The sequence below is a fragment of the Gastrolobium bilobum genome, unplaced genomic scaffold (genome assembly GCF_033153095.1).
Source record: "Gastrolobium bilobum isolate Gb01-03AN ecotype WA unplaced genomic scaffold, APGP_CSIRO_Gbil_v1 utg2182, whole genome shotgun sequence".
Taxonomy (NCBI): domain Eukaryota; kingdom Viridiplantae; phylum Streptophyta; class Magnoliopsida; order Fabales; family Fabaceae; genus Gastrolobium; species Gastrolobium bilobum.
In genome coordinates, this window is record NW_026899651.1 from 485,685 (window position 1) to 503,556 (window position 17,872).

The 17,872-nt window shown below is 32.2% G+C and overlaps 1 protein-coding gene across 1 annotated transcript; it reads left to right on the forward strand.

Moving 5' to 3' along the window:
- Positions 1 to 2,409: 2,409 nt before the first annotated feature.
- On the forward strand, positions 2,410 to 4,174 carry LOC133292219 (NAC domain-containing protein 100). Its single transcript, XM_061490602.1, has 3 exons — positions 2,410 to 2,702; positions 2,832 to 3,109; positions 3,242 to 4,174. The coding sequence occupies exons 1-3, from the start codon at positions 2,513 to 2,515 to the stop codon at positions 3,854 to 3,856; spliced, it is 1,083 nt and encodes a 360-aa protein (XP_061346586.1). The 5' UTR covers positions 2,410 to 2,512; the 3' UTR covers positions 3,857 to 4,174.
- Positions 4,175 to 17,872: the final 13,698 nt, after the last annotated feature.

The following is a 17,872-nucleotide window of genomic DNA, read 5'->3' on the forward strand; positions in this document are numbered from 1 at the left end:
AACAAAAACCCCAAGATTTTCAAGATCAATTGCAAAAAATTCCAAACAAAATTTTATTATGAACTTTAGGTTCTATATGCAAATTTAGAATTATTTTTATAATTAAAAAAAATTGGGTCTTATAATCATATATGCATAACTTTGTTATCAAATGAAAAAGATAATTTTCTACCCATTAGATATGTGAAAAGATGTTGTTTAGTAATTTTGAATGTTTGTTAAAAATTATATTATGTTTTACTGATTGAAAAAATTATATTAGGTTTTACTTTTTTTTTTATTAATTTCATTGCATTTCTTTGTTATTTTTTTACGGGGAAGATTATACTTACAACCTATTTTTGTTTACAACTTTTTACAATCATATCTTAACCGTTGATTTCCGTCAATAAACAGTTATTATTTTCGCAAATCAAACTCATTAATTAATATTTAATTTGCAATGAATGATAACCGTTGATTGACGGAAATCAACGGTTAAGATATGATTGTAAAATGTTGTAAACAAAAATAAGTTGTAAGTATAATCTTTCCCTTTTTTATTGACTCTTGTAATTTTGAATGTTTGTTAAAAATTCATATGATTTTTTAAAATTTTATAAATCCATATTGTCTTTTCAAATCTTATAAATTCTATTAAAATCCAATTTTATGAAATCTTGATGGTAAAAAAAATCTTTTAAAAAAGTCTTTAAAGTCTCTCCAATTCTAAATAATCTTTTAAAATCTATAAGATTTTTTAGCTCAAAAAAGTCTTTTAAAATCTTAATCCAATACACCCCCCTTAGAAAATAGGTCATGGATTTTCTTTTACATGCCGGGCGTATAAGCCTACAGGCCAGCCTATATCATATTATTTATTTTAAATAAAATTAATAAATTTTTTATTTTTATAATTTTGAATAATAAAATAATATTATTTTAATTATTTTTTTAATTATTGAATGTTTAATAGGTTTAAATAGGTTAATAGGTTAAGACTTTTATTTTTTAAATATAAATCAGGCCAGACTTATAATTTAATCCTATATAAGACTAATAGATCAGGTTAAGCTTAAAATATGTACACAAAGTTAGACTATTTAAATCGAAAGCTAACCTAGCCTATTTAGATATAGAAGTTTCAATTCAATTGATCCAGGTATCCCAGTTAGAGCCCGTTTGGATGAGCTTTTTTTCTTCAAAAGCTGCTTTTTTAAAGAAAAAAAAGCACTTCTCGAAAAAAGTCTGTTTGGATGCCTGCTTTTAAAAAAAGCATAAGTCATAAAAAAAAGCCAAAAACTTACTTTTTTCGGAAACTAAAAATTTTAGCTTCTCAAAAAAGCAGAAGTCAAAAGTCAAATATTTTTTTAAAAATCTAAATAGCTGTAACTTTTATAAAAAATACTTTTAAAATAAAGAAGTGATAAAAAGGACTTTTAAAAAAAGTGAATACAAACGGGCCTTAATCAGTTCTATACTGGTTTAAGTGCTGAACCAATCAAATATTTGAATCAAATCGATTGAAGATTCGGTTTCAGGTCCGATCGAAAAGTCCGATTTATTTTTCATAACATTGGTTGATATGGCCTATATTAATCATTGAATAATTTACATGGAAAAAAAATTTAAGCTTCTCGAAACGATGTCCTTTTTTTTTCTAAATAAAAAAGAGTAGAAATTCTTTATTTTTTTGTGGAAGTTATAATTTCTTGGTTAAAAAAATATACATTATCAACGCCTATTGATGATTCTATTTTATTTTTGTTCTCTACTTATAAAATATTGCATGTTGAGTTGAGATGCACCAATTTGCATCACAAGTCTTGTTGGCCCCCGTACCACTTAAAAGATTCATATTGATAAATTTTTTTAAAAAAAAAACCCAGAACGCTTAAATTGGAATATGTATTGAATCAATTAAAAATAAAAATAAAACATTTGTTGGAGTTGAAATAGATATACAGGGTAGCAACAAGTGGGACCCACGTCTATAAAATTAACTACTTGGTGAGCGTATGCGGTGTAAGATAAACTGAATGGTAAGTTTAGAAAGTAATCATCATAATTACATGCATGGAATTTGGGCATGGTGTGTTGAGTGAGAACAAAATTAGCCTATGATCATAAAAAAAAGTTGAAGAAGTGGGCTTAGGCTATAAACAACCAACGAGGTTGCCTTACATTCCACGTTTCTTCCTCTCCCAAACACCAGTATTTAGAGCCTTCTTTTCCTCTCTCCCTTTTCTTCTCATATTCATTTCTCCCTATCCTCCTTAATTACTCACTTCCTTTCTCTTCATTCATTTTTATCCTTCTCTCGCTCACTCTCTATGGAATCTTTATTCTCTTTTAAACCTCAGTAACAGTTTCTGGATTCAGTTTCTGTGAGAGCCTTGAAGTGAGTCAAAGCTCTTTCATTAAGAAAAACACTTCCGAGGTTTTAAGGTTTTAGATATTGAAAACTGAGGTTGACCCTTGATCGAAGCTCCACCCCTCTGAATTCAGATAATTAATTTTAAGGTACCTTGAAATGGAAAACAACGTTTCAGTCCTATGTAAGCAAGAGAATCAGATGGATTTGCCACCTGGATTTCGGTTTCACCCAACTGATGAAGAGCTTATAAGCCATTACCTTTACAAGAAGGTCATTGATACCAACTTCTCTGCCAGGGCCATTGGAGAGGTAGACCTCAACAAGTCTGAGCCTTGGGATTTGCCATGTAAGTGAAATCAATCTGGTTTTTTTAGACCCACTTTTTTTTTGGATTTTCTGTTTTGATATATGTTTATTCGTTTTCCTTTTTGCTATTGATAAATTAGAACTTTGTGTGTGCAATTTTTGGGTGTAGGGAAAGCGAAAATGGGAGAAAAAGAGTGGTACTTTTTCTGCGTGAGAGACAGAAAATACCCAACTGGGTTGAGGACTAATAGAGCCACAGAAGCAGGATACTGGAAGGCCACAGGGAAAGACAAGGAGATTTTCAGAGGAAAATCGCTGGTTGGAATGAAGAAAACTCTGGTTTTTTATAAAGGAAGAGCACCCAAAGGTGAAAAAAGCAACTGGGTCATGCACGAATACAGACTCGATGGTAAATTCTCTGTTCAAAACCTCCCTAAAACTGCAAAGGTATCATCCTCCTGACCCTGCTTCCTTTGTTTTCAAGTTGGACTCTTTCTTCTTTTCTCTTCTCTTGTGCTTGTTATTCTGTTCTACAATACTTAATGCATACGGATTATGGATTTTGATCCTGTGTTGCAGAACGAGTGGGTTATTTGTAGGGTGTTTCAAAAGAGTTCAGCCGGTAAGAAAACTCATATTTCTGGGATAATGAAGTTGGACTCTTTTGGAAATGAATTGGGTTCTTCTGGTCTACCACCCCTCACAGATTCCTCACCTTCCATTGACAAGACCAAATCACTTTCGGGTTCAGTTTGCGTGCCCTGCTTCTCCAATCCAATTGATGTTCAAAGAAACCAAGGAGGGATCTTTGATTCATTCACAAACTCCATCTATGGGGTTTCTTCAAATCCATTAGACATTCTTCCAAGAATGCCACCTTCTGGCTCATTCTACTCTGCTCAAGGTGTTCAAGTCCCAGCTAATTTGCCATTCCCCGGATCTGTTTACAGTATGCAGGACCAGACAGTTTTGAGAGCCTTACATGAAAACAATGGATCAAACTTGATCAATGGTTTCAAGACAGATAGGGAAATTGTCAGTGTTTCACAGGAAACAGGTCTCACTACTGACATGAATGCCGAAACCTCTTCGGTGATATCGAATTTTGATATGGGCAGGAGGTCCTTTGACAATCAGCATCATCCATCAACTTCTGTTGCAGCAGTGGACCTTCATAGTTTATGGAATTACTGAATACAAATAAAGGAACATCTAGAAAGAAAAACAAACTTTTGAGCTGAAAAGAAGAGGAGTAAGAAGAGCCTCGGTAATAAGTTGTTGTCTGGGATTTGATGGTGTTATTTCTCTGTATAGATTTTATCTAAAAAAATGTACTGAAGTATATGTTATGTTGTGTAAGTGTAAGAAATCTTGTGAAATTAAGCTGTTTTTGTCCTTTGATATATTATAGGCTTGGGGGGTGGTATGAGCATGATTATTTGGTTTCAGCTTGGATTAAAAATCCTACAAGAATGGGACTTCATTAGGTACCTTAGCTTGTTGATCTTGCTTTTCTGGATTGTATCAGTATGGTCCAGCTAATACTAAGACCATGACCTTGATTCTGGTAATATTTGAATTGCATATATAATTTAAGAATGTGGGGATTGTACAGTTACCATTGAAAATCCCTCAATTCTCGCTCTCTCTCTCTCTCTCACTTTCTTGTATGTACACACGTGCACGCGCATACTTTGACATAGACAAATATTAACAAACTTATCTGCATTTACCTACTATGGAGCTCAGTGTCATGACTTGAAGTTCTTCTCTCCCCTTTCCCTTTCTGTATGCATGCGCGTGTGTAAATGATAAGACAGTATGGTTTATTGTCAAACATAAAAATTCAAACGTTTTCACCTAAAACATCTGACGACATCGCTCCTGTAGTGTTTGAGAATTCCATTCCATTCTCTGATCATTTATATCTTTCAAAGTGTTTTTGCGTTATTAATATGAAGGATGGGAACAACTTATATTCATCCTAATCTACTATCAAGCAGCTTCTCAAAATTATTATTATTATTATTTTACCAAGAAGAAAGAGTTTTAGAATAGTAAATGTGATGTATTTACCATTTAGCTTGTATTCAAGATACAAGTCAAGTGAGAACAAAGAATTTGTGCTAGTTCAATCCCCAACATATTGGTATTGAATATGACATTTAATAATTAAGATCCATGTAGGACCAGTTGCAAGATGACTCCAACAGCAAATCAGAGCATAAAGAAGTTGGGGGTCTTTTATGACCCTAGTGGATACCGGTGTCTAACCTCACTTAAACTTTTTGTTATCCAAAAAAAAAGAAAAAAAAAAGCATAAAGATAATAATAATATAAAAAAGGAGAGGGAGAACAAGAATATGGTCTAATTTATTACCCTTGGCCCTGATATACTTTGTTTACTTGATATACTTTGTTTATTTGATATACTTAAGATTTTTTTTAAGGCGAGCCTTCCGGCAGTGATAAGATTTTTTTTTTTATGATGGAAAGGTTAGAAATTTGAGTCTTGGAAATAGTTTTTTTTTTGTTTTTTGTTTTTTTTGCAAAATATAAATGGGTAAGGCTGTACAAAAGACTCTCACTCCTACCTTTTCAAGTAGGGGAATTTTATGCACTGTAATTTGTCATTTCTTAATATTTTTAATCTAATTTCTTCCCATAGAACCATATTCAAATAGCATTTTTGGACTGAATCTTTTATGAGATATATATGAGAAAAAAATAATGAAAATATCCCTTTTGTTTTGTGGGATTTCTTTTACTGAATCAGGAAATGCAGAGTGGTTTTGTTTGTCTGTACCTGTGATAATTTATTGTTTCATTCATTCATTCATTTGAATTTGTCAAATCATCCGTTTCCCATTTCTTGATGCATGCATTCCGTTTTGAAGCTGTAATGGCATGACATGAGAACATTGGTCTTCTTTTTCCTATGTTGTCCAAAAATACAATATACGTATCTCCTTTGTATCATGTGGTGTTTACATTTATGGCACATGATAAATCCTCTCAAAAGTCTACCAATTTGAGTCCTGCACGTCTTGATCCTTAACTACATGAAAAACACTGACAATTTGTCTTTTTACATTTTTTGGCTCAACCCATCTGGTTTGATGGCGAATAAATACATTAAAAAAACCCTCGCTGTTTATATTTCATTTTCTTCATGATATAACGGTACCAATCCAACGCCACCATCCTTTCTGAAAATTTTCAGGTCCCCTTCTACATGGGCCTATTGGGTGTTTAATTTTATTTAGGATATTTTACTGTGAGAATGAGATTGAAATGAAAAAAATTAACTTTCATGGATGTATTATAAGTTTTGTGACTCTATCCTTTGATTGGTGCAATTATGGTATAAGTTTAGAAACGCCAACTACCTTATTATCATCACATTAGCGAGCTAGGGGCATTCTGGATTTTTAAAATTGAAGTATAAAAATATAAAAAATTTCTCTAATGTAATAGAAACAAAATTACAAGTGAGACCCATATACAAGAGGAAGGAGAAAAAATAGAAATGAGACACATCTCTTTTTTGTGTGTGTAAAAAATTGACTTCTCTTATATAACATGGAATAAATAAAACCCATAAAAATATGTAGGTTGTTAACGGTAAAATCTTTCGCTTTCAACCAGAGTAATTTGATTAACATGAAAACTAAACAATTAGAGAAAAGTAATCGAGCCCGTAGTGCTTTTGTGTGCATGCGAGGCTCTTTGAAAGGGATACAGTGTCTTGAATGCAATATATATATATATATATAAAAGGTAAAATAAGCATATATATAAATATAAAAGGTAAGATATGCTTATTATCAAATATTTTTATTATTTATTTATTATCATTTTAATATAATTACGTATTTTGAGGAGTATATTAAAAATTATTTTTTTGCTCTCTTCAAAAATTATCGGCTAAAAAAATGAAATTTAACGTTAACAATGATTAGAGTAGCAGTAGAAATATTTGATAATAAAAATATTCTACCCCCATTAAAATATAGTAAAGAAAGAGTACATGTGAAATTCAACATTTTCTTTCGCCCTTTGTTTTTTTGGTGTGGTTCTTTCACCTTCTATAATGTTACTATTCATTGATTTCTAGTTGACCTTTATCATCTCCGTCACTTGCTAATCCACTTTATCATGAATATCAAAATTTTAAAAAATACAAAAAAAAAAAAAAAAAATTCTTCATTATTCAAACTCACACTATGATAGTATGTTAGAGGGAGAGAACCATGTAATCAACCAAGGAGGGCATAGAGTAATGAAGAAATTATCCAAACAAAAAAAACCAAGGAGGGCATAGAAATGCCAAATTCTTACAGAAAATCAGTCTAATAGTTATCCTCAATTGTTGCTTAAATAGGAAAGAAAATTTTCTAAAAAAAAGTATTGAATAATGCATTTGTCCATTTGACAGCCAAAAATATTACAAAAAGAATTTTAGTTCGAATACTGTTGCGTAAAAAAAACAAAAACAAATATATGTTGTGTTTTTGTTTTTCTCTTTAAGTAATGAAAGGGCTATTAAATTATTTTTTTCAGAAGAATTTAAAATTTTCTCATTTTAGTTAAATGAATTATTTGAGAGATTCATCCCTTTCAATGGTGTAAATAATAATACATATTAAAATAAAATAAAAAACTTTGCACTCATTAAAAAAAAATCCGTTTACCAAAAAAAAAAATTCCTTATGTATAGAAAAGAAATCTAAACTTCTGTTTTTCTTTTACTTTAACGTGATTTAATTTTACCTTTAGGATTTTATAATAAATGATTTAAGATTACTTGTTAAAGACTAACTTAAAGTATTAGATAAAACAAAATACTAATATATTGAAAATTTTACTTTATATTTAAATTTTTTTTATTTTTTCTTAATAAGTGCAACTAAGACATATATTAGAAAGTCTTACATTGATTACAAGCTGTCACTAAGATTAAAGTGCTAGAAATTTGAAGGGTGTCATTTGATGACATGAAATACACGTGTATTGGCTTCCCAGTTTCCATTGGTACCTGACCTTATAACAGCATTGGCAGAGTGTCCCACACTGTGTGATGTCAGTTTCAGGAGAAAGTTAGGCCCTCTTAACGGTCGACACCTAAATAGTCCGATCTGAGGACCCCACCGCTGATTCCACTGGCGCTTGTGCTTTTGCTGCTCTTCTCCATCACATATTCTTATATCATTTATATTAATTTAAGGGTCGGTTTTTCCTAAAGTCACTTATAAAATAGGAGGGAAAAAAATTTTTACCCAGGAGAGTGGAATGATAAAAATAGTTTAGCTATGTTTGGTAGGAGTAAAATAAAGAATTGAGTAGCAAAATTTTTTGGCTGAGAAACATGTTTTACACATGATCATCTCATTATATAATATTACCATCTAATGTATGGTAAAAAAATTTGCCTACGGCAAACACACATTTTCTTATCTTACCCGCAATAAATTTTGGCATACCAAACATTTTTTCTCATCTTACCCAACAATAAATTTTTCTACCATGTTCGCAACAAAAAATTTTTTCGGATGAAAAAAATATCTTTTCTACCAAACGCTCCCTATGGTGTTTAAAAACTTGACACGGTCATTGATTCAACTGAGGTTAGAGATCACGAGGTCACAGGTTCAACTGAAGGTTATAGGATCACTTTGTTGACTCGATTTTACATATTAAAAATATATAAATATATATCATATAGGAAAAATTCTAAAAAATCAAACTATCTATCTTCAAAGATTTAAAATATACTTAACATAATTCAATTAATTATATCCACAAGTCAATACTACACAAGCTAATCAAAGTATCAAACTATCAAAGTATAAAACATATATTCTACTGGAGTTAATGAAAAGTTATATCAGCAAACTCAGGCCCTCGTAGTCCTTCTTACGCACCTAAAACAACATGTGAAAGTAGATCTTTTACCCCAAGAAAGAATGGCGGAGAAGAGGTGGTGGTGCGACAAATCAACGATGAGGAAAGAAGAACCAACATGACAGAAGAGACAGAAAAAGAAGATCGAAGAGGATAGGAGGAACCACCACATCGGCGGAAGAGATCACCACATCAAGGAGACTGAGTCTGGGTCTAGGAGAAAAGATCGGAAGAGAAGAAGAAGAACAATTCAGATTTCATATCTAGTTTTAGATCTAGGCAGCATTGAGTTTTTTTTTTTTACACATCAAACGATGTCTTTTTGTGTGTAAGTTAAAAAAAAAGTGCAGTGATCCCATTTGACGCCTCTGACCCAGGGTTCAAGGTTGACCCAGGAGATTTCGGGGGTCAGAAGAGTCAATGTGCTTGCGGGGTCTAACTGCTGACTCCAACCCTCAGAGAGAGAGAGACAGTGACTCAAGGGGTCGACCTCAAGGCAGGGCGAAATTTTAAAACACTAGTCATTACAAATGATTTTTTTTTGCAGTGGACACAGAAAAAGTCAGGATCTATTCATGTATCATGCCTTTCCTATGTGTTGCTGCAGAAGTTTTTTTTTTTGCAGCAACAGCAGAGCTATATTTTTCTTAATTTAATGTAGTGAATAATTATTAATTATTAATAACAAGTATTTAAATGATAACTAAGTTGATCAGAAAGCATTTGTTGAGGGAGATATATAAAGTGGGAACTAGTCTTATACATATCAAAAGAATATAAAAGAAATATTTATATGATCCAAAACAAAACATGAGTTAAATTAAAAATTGCTAATATTGTACCCAAAAAAAATAAATTGTTAATAAAATTCAGATTGAATTTTAATCTTAAGGTAGTCAAGGATTTTCTTTTCTTTTAACGTACGGAGCGCTCAATGAATGCAAGTGTGACTTTCTGGTGCCCCACTTCTTGCCAAATGTCCCTAGTAATATTTTTTATGGTTCATACTTCAGATTTTATTTTATAATAATTTTAAATTCAATTGGACTTAATATATAAGTGAGTTTATTATTTGTCATGTACCATAAAGTTATATCATGTCACTATAAAATTATGTTATTTTGAGACTTAGAGGAATTAATAAAGAATGCTTTGATATTTTTGTTTGCTAATTTATTATATAAATTTTATCAAAATACTCTTCATTAATTTTCATAATTCCCAAAACGATATAGTTCTGGGATGACATAACTTTATGTTACGTGACAAAAGATAAAGCCTATATAGTTATGCTATGCACTAATATTTTAATGGGTAGTATTTGTCCCAAGTTACATGAGGGATATTTGATAGAGGATAAATTTTTTATGTACGAAAATCATGATTCCCAATAATATAGTGTGGAAGTCACTTTTTTGAGAATGTTACAAAAAAGCTGTTTAAAAAGTCAAAATATTACCGAAATTTTGTTCCATAAAAGTGTTAAAAAATTTTCAATACTTGGGATTCTAAGAATACTATCAAAGGAGTAGTATTCTTGAATGAGCATTTTGGAAGAAAAATTGTACACAAAATAAAATTCTGAAAAATCAGATTTTCGGATAAATTTTCAGAATTTTTATACCAAATGTGATTAAACATGATTACCACTATCACTTTCTCAAAAATCTCAAATTTTTCTCTCTATCAAACACCACTAGAAGAAAAAAAAAAATTCAGCACGCTCAGGGCCGTCGGAGAAAAGGAAAACAAATCAATTATCAATGTGAGTGCGAGAATTTTTTGTTCTCTTACTAGAAAAATATTACCCTATTTTAATAAATTGAATATAATTTCTTGCGTGTGCCAGCCCTCCCATTCCCAACGTCCAAAAAGGCCAAAATGCATTTCCATCATTGTGTTTCTGGCCTTCATGGCCCACTCCGCTCCCAATCATTGTTCTCTCCCTTGAGAACTCTTTTATTCTTCTAAGTCCCAACTCACAAACAAATATTCATTAGCCACATTTAATTAATATTTAGGCATTTTTCAGTTGAAAAAATGGTGCACCTAATAATAATATTTTTATATTTTAATTTTGCGCATATTCTTAATTGTGAAAAAAATACTCTTTATTATAATAATCAAATTCATGTTTGGATAGATGAATAAATAAAATAAGTAATTAAAAGAAGAAGGGAAAAAGTACAAGAATAAAAGGCCGTAGGAAACGACGTCTGTGACATATTTTTGCCACGTGTCCTTATCATGCTTGGCTAACCCCAATATTGAATTCTACTATGATCAGGCAAGGTCAATTATTTCACACTATTGAGACAGCTTAATCGGGTCTGTTATACGTGTACTTCCAAAATGGTATCCGTAAAAGGCAAGTGGAAAATAATAAATAAGAGAAAGATACAAACAATTTTACAGAAACTTGAGATATTGAAGGAGATTTTTTTGTGTAAAGTATAATCAAGCTTAATCCAAACCAAGAGTAGGAAAGGTCCATCTTATCCTCGTTTCTTTGTCCCATTGAGAGTGACCCCGCAAAATGATTGTGGCGTGGTGTAAGGGAGAGAGAGAGAGACATTTCGAAACAAATGTCCATTTTCCTACAATAAGCAATTGAATAGTTAGTTAATACATTCCTTTTAAAGCATAAATAAATTAAGGGTTTATCTTCTATTATTTAACATGATCATAAAAAGTTTCCTACACACACAATATCATTTTGTGGGACTCGCAGCAAAAACAAAAACAAAAATTTCGGCACGCAAAACAAATTTTTATAACATAACACAATCACTTTTCCTATAACATAACTCTTATAAAACCCATAAACTAATTGTATAATAGATCGTATTCAACAGAGTGATACGCATTCATCTTAGCCTAAGCACCTCATCATGTCGATGGCAATATGGAGGCATATCACTGGCTCTGAGGAAAAGTGAGGTTACCCTTATGTGAAAACTGAAACGGGTGAAGACAAATGTCTTGGAGAATGGCGTTTTGGTTTAGAAAAAGATGATGTAAGTTACAACCACACTCTTTTGTCCAATTAGGCTACTACGTTAATGTTGGATCTGGTGTCCTCTTCAAGGTATTTATGAGGGAGATACCCTTGAGTCAAGGGAGATCACTGTGCACAGAATACTATAACGGCGTTAGCCAATGGGGTGTGTGTGCACAGTAACAGCATAATAATAAGAGAGAGAATGTGTGTACCTTTAGGGTTTGCATTTGTATTTATAGAGGTTACCTGTAGGTAGTGTGGATGGGCCTTTGATTCCTACGGTGAGGATCCAGCCCTGATAGCTATGCTGTCACATTAAGATTAGTATCCTTGATTAGCATCAATCCATATCTTAGATTGCCCCTTGTTGGGCTTGCTACTTAATGGACCCATTATACGGGCCCATAACACACATCTTGGGCAAATCCAATTGGGGTTTGAATTGAACCACATTCGTTGTTGTTTTTTTTTTTTTTTTGTTTCGGAAGGGAATATGTCTATATGTGAACCATTTGGTTGTGATTATTCATCACAAAACTTCTAAACGCATCGGTGACAATTCTTTGATGGTCACTATTTCATGTGGTTAGATTTGTCCGCAGTTTGGTAAATTAATGTCCAACATAAATGAATTTCATATGTTGTGTCTATTTTTCCTTTTACAAATATTACAAATTTATCAAAAAAAAAGATATTTACAAATTTAAATATAAATAAAAAAATGGGAAAAGTATTTCTCCAGTGACTGAAGATAAAGTTATTTTCAATGAGCTCAAAATGATGTCGCTTTGGCATTATAAGATTAAAAAATTATAACGATAAAGACTAATATAACCTGTAATATATTAGAATTACAAAAATAAATTAATTTCCGTCCCAAAACAATATCGTTTTGAGCTCACCGAATATAACTTATCTCTTTACCCAAAAAAAAAAAAAAAATACATGACAAAATCATATAAAAGTTCAACACCCCGAAAGTTTTGTATGCCAATAGATGGTCGCATACAGGTGGGGTGGGGTGGTGGTGTTACTTTCAAAGCTAAAGTTTTGTTTTTTTGTTTTAGTAGGTCAAAGCTAAAGTTTTTATAATATGAAGTATGTAATTTTATTTTTTAAATAAACATTCTCATAAGGATAAAATAAACAGTCCCCTTTTAAATGTTTAACACCTAACTTAAATTTTTGTAAGGATAAATTACAATTTATCTCTTGTAGTTTAGTTCAAGGTTACTTTACTCTCCTTCAGTTTAACTGACACTTTGTTCTCTATAGTTTCTTTAGTTATTCTCCTTTCAATTTTAATTCAGCGAAAAATGTGTTAGATGTAGCACCTCAATTGCAGTCAGTGAGAAAGAATTAAATTTGTAAAAATAACTTCCTAGATAATTTATAAATATGTAAAGAGAACATCAAATATTCAATTAAAAAAAAAACAGAAAAATCCAACGTAAAAAAGAAATGAATAAATAAATTGAACATAATTTTCTCGGCAAAAAAATTAATTTAATGCTTTTTAATAAAAAAATTACGCATTTATTAAATTTTTTTCAAAAAATTACATATTTATTGCACAATGTCACGCTCCAACTGGGCGTCACATATGATGCCAAAAGCGGCGTCACGTCTTGGTGGGTCACGCCCAAACCAGGTGTGACATGTGACGCCCAAAAGGGGCGTCACCCACCAGCCCTGTAAAAGCCCCCATTTTTTCATTTTTACCATTTCACTCTCACTCTAATCTCTCTCTAACCAAATTGTGCTCTCAAGGCGACGGTGAAATTTTCGTAGCGAAGCTCTTGCAACTTAGGTAAGTTCCTAATACTTGCTATGTATATGTTTAAATGACAGTGCTACGTTACGAATATGTTAGTTTATCGTATATAAGAGACTTAGAAAATAATGATAGTGACTTAGGAATTTTTTACCATGCTATGAATGTTGTAATGACTTAGTAATTTTTTTGTTACGTAGCTATTCTTATTATTATTTCATTATGCATTAAGGTTTAGCGTATATTAGTGATTTACAAAATAGTGATAATGACTTCGTAATTTTTGTATGATGTTATGAATGCGGTAGTGTATTGAGAACTTTTTAGAGACTTAAGTGTTATTATTAGTATACAATTAATAAATTTTGAATGCTTCACAACACTGTCTAAACGTCCAAAATATGCGATGAAACACTTTTTTCCCAGGAATTAAGCCTTATTCCACATAAAAATCATTTGTTTGAATATGATAAAATGAACCTAGAGAAAAGCGAAGCATGTATTCACACCACCTTGGCAAAAAAGCATACGATTCCTCCCAATAACCGTACATAATTGTCATCGCTTTCTGCTTCGCATACTATGCCTTTCTGTACGATACTTTAAAGCCACATTTAGCGGTTATCCTTTCCTGAATCAAAGAAATTGAGACAGATGGTTCTTCCCTTATCATCCCTGCCAATGAAGAGGTTACAGTCACATTATGTAGAACGAATTTAATTACACATACAACTCTAACAGTTGATATCTCATCAAAACAAAATACGTACCTAGAACGAGGTCCGCAATGACATCAGCATCAAGCTGCCTATGACCCTGAGAAATGTGGTCATTCAAACAATTATGATCACCACCCCATCTCGTAATCTTCCAATTTTCACCAAACACTGGTTTAATCGCCCTAACGCGCCACGGGCAACCTTTATCGTACGCGCAACATTTCATGCTTAACTTTGTAGGCGTGCTCTCAATTACAATTGCTTCTTGATGCTCCCTAATGAGGTTGTGCTCCAGTGCCATTTGGACCTCTTTTTTTGTTGCAAATTCTTGGTTCACAAATAACTTGTCACCCAGTTGCCACGGACCTTGTATTGATCCCGATCCTGAAATCGTACCATCAGTGCATGATTCTTGTTCGCTCCGATAACTCCAATCAATATACGAATAATGCAGAATTCCTTCCCAAATGGAGCAATAGCATTGTCGCCTGCATATGTACCTTTAAAACATCTTAATACAAACCATCATCATCACATATATACAAATTATATAAATTACCAAGGTCATGATTACCTAATTGTGGGGATGCAACGTCATGCAGTTGCGGGATTTGCACGACCACTGGTTGATGGTATACTAGGATTTGTGACGCGCCCATATCACATGCTTCATCTCCTTCTGAAGCACTAGCATCCTCCGCCAGAAGACGTTCTTCCATTGCGATATTTTCATCATCATCGTCGTCGTCTTCATCATGCATTTCCCAAGTCGGATCATTTTCATCTCCCTCAGAAATGTTACCAACTGGAGAAGCATGAGCGGCAGACGTTGATGGAAGACGAGGAGAATTTAAAGCAACTGACCTCACCGGTACTTGAACATCCTCCGATGCGGCGATGTCGACATACAACTCCAGAAAATCTTTCCTTGACTGGTTGAAAAATTCTTCCATTATCATCTCCACGTCTTCATCGTCAACCGCTTGCAAACTAATGTATTGTTCGGATTGCCATAACCTTGTCGTGATCTGAGTTATACATTGGTTGCCTTGAAGACTTAACTTTTGTCGAATTCTCTGATGCAGTTCGTCAATGGTTGCGTTGCGTAGGATACATATCGGCCTTTTTTCACCTTCAAACATGACACCTCGTCGACCTTCTACCTTCCTTCCATTGTAATATAACACAACACAAACAGAATTAGAATGTGAACTCATTCTTAAATAAAATAAAAATACTAATTTTAAGATAACAATTGTGTTTGTAAGATGTAAGAATTGATGGTAGAGAAGAGATGTGAAGAATGCATAGAGTGGTAGGGAATTATATAGAATTTTTTAACACATTCACGCCCAAAAGGGGCATCAAGGCCGCATGTGTCACGCCCAAAGTGTGCATCACATGTGACGTCCCATTTAGACGTCACCCATTAGGGTGTCACGCCTAAATGGGGCGTCACATTTGACACCTACTTTGGACATGACATTGTGAAGCATATGTGTAATTTTTTAGAAAAGTATAATAAATGCGTAATTTTTTTTATTAAAAAGCATTAAATTAATTTTTTGGGCTAATTTTCTCATGATGTAAAATAACATTCCTTCACTTTTTTCACAAAACATACAGGATCGCAGTTGAGATTTATTTGGTAATAAGTTTATAAACTTTAATATGTGTCTTTAAAACTTTGATAGAAAAAACTACAAAGTGATTGTGTAACAAGGAGAAGGTAAAATAATTTCAAGTCGAACTACTTATATAATAAATTGTAATCTACATTTGGGCCTAGGGCCCTCTCAATTACCGAAAAATAATAATTGTAATCTACATCTTTTGAAGATGAATTAATTTTTTTTTAGAGAGGCTTATATTATTCTGTCATGTCATCCTCTGTATTTTAAAAATTTAGCTTCTCTCTTATTAGAGATTAATATGTACCGTTATCCAAAAAAGAGAGATTAATATGTACCACACTTTAATTCGTTTTAATGTGAACAAATCTTTTAATAGGATAGTTTTTCTTCATCTGTAACTTAGTGTTTTGAATTTTTACTATTGACTTTAAGACTCAGATAAGAAACTTAAATAAGAAGATCTTGGGTTAAGCCCTAATTCCTAAAGCCGGTAATATGGGTGTTCAAAACTTCATTTCATCATTTAAAGTCCCAAAATGGATAATAAGGTGTTCAAAATTAGTTTCAAGAGAGAGAAAAATTGCTTCTATGAACCTCATTTATAATTATTGATCACCGTTAAGAGGTTCGTTTACATTAAAACAGATTAATGTGTTCCACATTTTTATTTCTAAAGGAAAAGAAATGTAATTTATCAAAATAGATAGGGAGATAGTGTAATTTGATTATCTCATAGGAGAAGAGAGTGCAATTTATTATTTATTATTATTATTTATTTATTTCTCTACTGTACTAATGCAAATGCATTTGATTAAAAGTGTATTTGTATAAACTACATTAAGAATTTTTCATAAAGGCTCGTTGATTATGTAAGTTTTCTTTTTGCGTTACACAACTTTCTTTAGGAATGTATGAGATTTAAGTTTTTTACCGCATGCTTTTGTAAATTGTAACTAATAATAGTAGGGATATAATCAAAATCTTTATCACAAAACTAAACACTCATTGTCGAATAAAAATTGAACATAACCTCAACATTTTGTTAAAGGACACTTATGCAAATATTTATACTTACAAGGAAATATGCATTTTATTAATTTTAGCCGATCAAATTTTAATTCAATGAATCTATACAACAAAACCTACTTTTGAATACAAATGAAGAATTAAAACAACATTTACCAAAATATCTAAATATAACCAAAGAGTATAGAACCATTCATGTTATTTTCATAATTGATACACGTTTAAATAATCGTCAGTTGGAGATTAGTTTTAATGTGTGATTAGATTTTCTGTACAAGTACAGAAATATTCTCCAATATGTGGATGGTATGATATTTTCGTGCTTAAATGCGTTGATTAATTGGAATACAATACGAAAACACGCGTGAAAATATATACAATTGCTTACTTTCTTGGCAATTTCCAAAAGCTCCCCTTTAATCTCTTTGACTTGGATTGGAAATGATTCGAATTGGATGCGATTGAGATGTGCCTCCCAACTTTGTGTTTTCTCAACTTTTTGCAAACACGAGATTAAGATGTATTCCTTAGTGATGATGACCTTTTATGTTGAGTTTGATTCTCCATTACTCTCCCATTGTTGTATGTGGCAAGAATATGATGATCCTCTTCCAAATGATGGAAAAAGCTTTTTCTGCTCAAGTCCAGTGAAATGGGCAGTTTCCGGCCCATTCAATAGAATAATGGCCCATTTGGAAAGATCATCCTTATCAGGTCAAAGGTTGGGCTTAAACTGAAGCCCACAAAATAAACACTATCCTCTAGCATAGTACAAGACAAATCTTTAAGCAATTATGTGATGGGTTCATTTTTTGTCATATCACATGACAAGACCATTTTCCTGCACACACAAATCAAGTGTGGGTCCCACGCTTAAAAAAGAAAGTCAAATCAAAATTAGAATACGGCGCCGTATTCTCAAGATACGTTGCCGGATTCTTGTTGCAGAAATGAACAGTGTCATTCCTGCAACATGATTATTTCCCTTATGTGATATTCTCACTTTAGTTTTGTTGTTAAATAGAATAATCGAAATCGTTCCCAAAGATGCTAACTAACATATAAATATTCAACTAATACTATAGTTCTTTAGGAGAAAAAATATATATATAAAAGGAATTACTCATTCTACTTTACAACAAAATTTGCAAC

What these genes read in the sequence shown, in the direction of transcription:
- LOC133292219 (XM_061490602.1), top strand. Translation starts at nt 2,513, where the DNA reads ATGGAAAACAACGTTTCAGTCCTATGTAAGCAAGAGAATCAGATGGAT. An exon ending in TGAGCCTTGGGATTTGCCAT is followed by an intron (nt 2,703 to 2,831) that starts GTAAGTGAAATC and finishes TTTTGGGTGTAG; the next exon opens with GGAAAGCGAAAATGGGAGAA. An exon ending in ACCTCCCTAAAACTGCAAAG is followed by an intron (nt 3,110 to 3,241) that starts GTATCATCCTCC and finishes CCTGTGTTGCAG; the next exon opens with AACGAGTGGGTTATTTGTAG.